This window comes from Acyrthosiphon pisum, chromosome A1, assembly GCF_005508785.2.
Source record: "Acyrthosiphon pisum isolate AL4f chromosome A1, pea_aphid_22Mar2018_4r6ur, whole genome shotgun sequence".
NCBI lineage: Eukaryota > Metazoa > Arthropoda > Insecta > Hemiptera > Aphididae > Acyrthosiphon > Acyrthosiphon pisum.
In genome coordinates, this window is record NC_042494.1 from 89,422,355 (window position 1) to 89,426,023 (window position 3,669).

The following is a 3,669-nucleotide window of genomic DNA, read 5'->3' on the forward strand; positions in this document are numbered from 1 at the left end:
AATAATATAATGCACGCTTAAAATCGCCGTAGTAATCTAACCGAGAAAGTGCACCGTTTGACAACAGATCTGCTGTTAGAGAGAGAGAGAGATAGAGAGAGAGAGAGTGAGAAAAAAGCTGCAGAAGTAAAACGCGTATTATAGTGATATTATATGAGGAATATACCGGCATAACGCAATGTAGTACATCGTGTAGACGGCAGCGATATAATATTATACAATATAATACCTTATATTACATCTCGACGACTGCAGTTTCAAGCTTAATACGAGCACATGTGTGTAATAATAATATCATATACGACGATATAATATATTTACACATACTAATACTATACCGTAGAGTAAACTGTATACCTATTATATTATTATTACTATTATAATATGGTCGTCCGAAGCGATACACACATGGCGGTGGAGCATCCGTGGTGATCCGACGTTCCGGATGTACACATCCGGTTACATCTCGAAACGTTGTCAGATCTTATATACCGACTACAACACATCCCGTATACCTAACGCAGTGGTGGTGAGTGGGCTGTAGCTCTCCCCGACATTTTGGGGAAAAAGAAATTCGTTCCTAGAATTTTTATTGGTATGTATGCGTAAGACCGCGAATTAAAATAATTTTAATTTGTATTTGAAGGTTGCTGTTAAAGTGTCGTCTAAAATGGTATTTACCCGCGTGGCATCAGCATACCGAACTTTTGTGGGATCTTGGTCAAGCATCCTCTATATAAAAAATCATCAGCCCCCTTCATCTAAGTATAATCCCCCACTGCAGGTGCCTACAATTATATGGACCATCATGATATTATGTGGTAACGCGCACTTGCCGATCGAAATATTAGTATAATAGGTATATTAATATGATGTGATATTTTCATTTCGTGTTCGCTTGTTCGTATTATATTATTATTGTTGCGTATATTATATATTTTAGTCGCGCTTACATCAAGCTCCAAGGATATTGTAGTGCAGTCGGCGGACGGCGGTCCATTCTTGGGTTTTCGACGGGAAAAAACCGATAACAAGAGATATATAATATAATATAGCAGCTTTTATCCGATCACACTATATTATATTAACACGCGATTTCGTTCCAGACCCTGGGGAAATATGATAACTCCGTTTCGTAAAAAAAACACAATTTTTTTTCTTATCACCCGTCTTCCGGATCGAGTATTATATTATGTTAACGGGGCCGTGTAATGATATTATTATTACAAACGACCGCCACGGCCGCGGCCGATAGACGCGTTAGATTATATTATTATTATTATATATTTAAATCGCTCATCGTATTTGGTGCCTATATATATATATATATTTACAGTTTAAGCGCTGACGTTACCAATGTATCGTACCGTCATTGGACATTGTGTTTCGGTACATAAATCTCATCATTTAATATTATTATGCACAATAATTCTATCGGGCGTGATTAAATTTAAATACAATAATATCGATCGGAAGAAATAATTAACAACTAAAATATTATTATAATCTGACTGTTGCAATAATACTAATAATAAATTATGCGTATTATGCAAAAACTTCAGACAATTTTATAATATTTTAGTGACGAAAAAATATTATTATTACGATAACACGAATGAATAATAATAGTAATTTTGGTTTTCGTCATTACTATGTATATATAATGCTCACATTTAGCCATCTAGCTATATCTAAATCTATGTAATATATATTATATAAACTACATAATATGTTTAAATATAATATTCAGGGTGGCCGCACGTCCCGTTTTTTTATGTTTATACATTCTGTAAGTTCTTTGAATCATTCTATATAATATATTAAAATCGAGGCTGCGTTAATCCCTTAATATTATTATTTTATCAATTGTCGATAAAATTATAAAGTTTTAATATTAAATGTTTATATTAGGTATATTATTATAATTAATCGTTACAATCTGTAACGGTGTAGAACATGGTATGCCTTTTTTTTTCAAATCATGTGCGTAAAAAACGCGGGCTGAGTAGGAAAATAAACAATAAATTCGTGTACGGTACCTACCTGTATGATAATATTGTATTGTTTTCGTGAGTACGTGCTTACATTATAATATTATTCTGCAGCTGTGTGTAACAACGGAGTCGATGTTTTATATAGGAAAAATGCATTTTCAGTGACATAACTGCAAACATGTGGATTGCGTAGTACCTATAGTTGGTAATAATGCAAAATGTCGAGCGATTTGGAAACCGCACCGATGTATATAAATTTGATTTAAAATAGCGAAGGAAAGTACAATATTATTAAATGTCACTATAATATAACCGCGGCTATAAACCTCGATGACGGGTATATTATTATATAGGCGAGGTACCTACGTCATACGCAGTGTTTTTGTTTTCATATATTATTGTATTTTATCGTGTCGATATCGCTTACGCATATTTCGTGTTTGACGTTTGGCCACCCCGTACACTCACACATGCACACAGACACATATACCTTATTGTAAAATGTAATTATATAAGTTTATTATATTATTATAATAATATATAATAATATGATCGCGCGATAGGACGTGGAGTATAGTTGTTGGCCTAACAGCGACGCGAACGGATGATGATGGCGAAGACCAGGGCGAGGACGGGCAGGGCCGACCGACCCAGTGGCGCTTGGAGAGTGGAGCCGGCCGCCGAAGCCGACTTGGTCGACTCCCAGAGCACGCGATCCGAATTTTGAGCCGCATCTGGGGCCCCGTCCACGAGTGGCTGCTCCTTGCCCGGGCACGTGTCCTCGTTCAACGAGCTGATGGCGACCACCTGCGGTTCGTCAAACGACTTGGGAAACCCTCCGTCGGCCCCGCCCATCATTCCTCCACCACCGACTGATATCGCTTTGTCTGCCGTCGTCTCGGCGTCCACCTGGTTCGCACCATAGCCCCCACCGTCGCCACCGTAAACGTTCCGCGGGCCCGCCACTTTCAAATCGGCCAAGTCGCTGTCGGCTGTGTCGTTCATCTGACACTGGGCGGTCGTCAGCTCACGTTTCACCTGTTCGTTGTTTATCTCGGCGGCCAATCGGTTCATCCACAGCAGGCTGCAGTCGCATTCGAACATGTTACCTGCGGGACACAAGAGAAACGGAACACGTTCAGTATATAATATTTTACGACAATATAAATTAGTAATGCCTATTTCACAAAATGCTTATGTTAAACGTCAAGGCAGCTGGAGGGGAGGGGGGTTGTAGGATTAACAACATGTTGAAATATGAGCTTAATTGACCCCTAAATATAATACAAGTAGAACGTAGCGTTTTTAAAATATCCTAAAATATTGATTTCTCTTTAATTTATTTAAGACCTATTTTTAAATCACTCTATAGTAGATTACCAGGGTGTTACTTAAATCCAATACAGACATAGGTACAATTTATTTTTTAAATACTATTCAATAATACAGTTATTATTATTATTACAGTGACACGGCGTGTTTGATAGGCAATTTAGCTACACTTCTGTGGTTCCATTTTACGTTCACTCTAACACACCAAAAACACTTCGTTATAACTCCGTGTAAAAAAAAAGCTAAGTTAAAAAAAAAAAAAAAATTAGTAATGATTAAATCTTTAAAAGACATGATATAATATGGAAATTAAGTACAATTCCATTTTATGACATTACATATA

General features: G+C 36.9%; 1 protein-coding gene across 3 annotated transcripts in view; it reads right to left on the minus strand.

Moving 5' to 3' along the window:
- Positions 1-1,814: 1,814 nt before the first annotated feature.
- The window catches only part of LOC100574941 (connectin), a 299,097-nt gene continuing 297,242 nt past the window's right edge, over positions 1,815-3,669 (minus strand). For 2 of the 3 annotated variants that reach the window (XM_029487725.1, XM_029487726.1), the window contains exon 3: positions 1,815-3,103. In XM_029487725.1, the coding sequence (XP_029343585.1) occupies positions 2,580-3,103 (524 nt within the window). In that variant the 3' untranslated portion in view covers positions 1,815-2,579. The remainder of the gene's footprint in view (positions 3,104-3,669) is intronic. The other variant, XM_029487724.1, reaches the window with a different exon arrangement.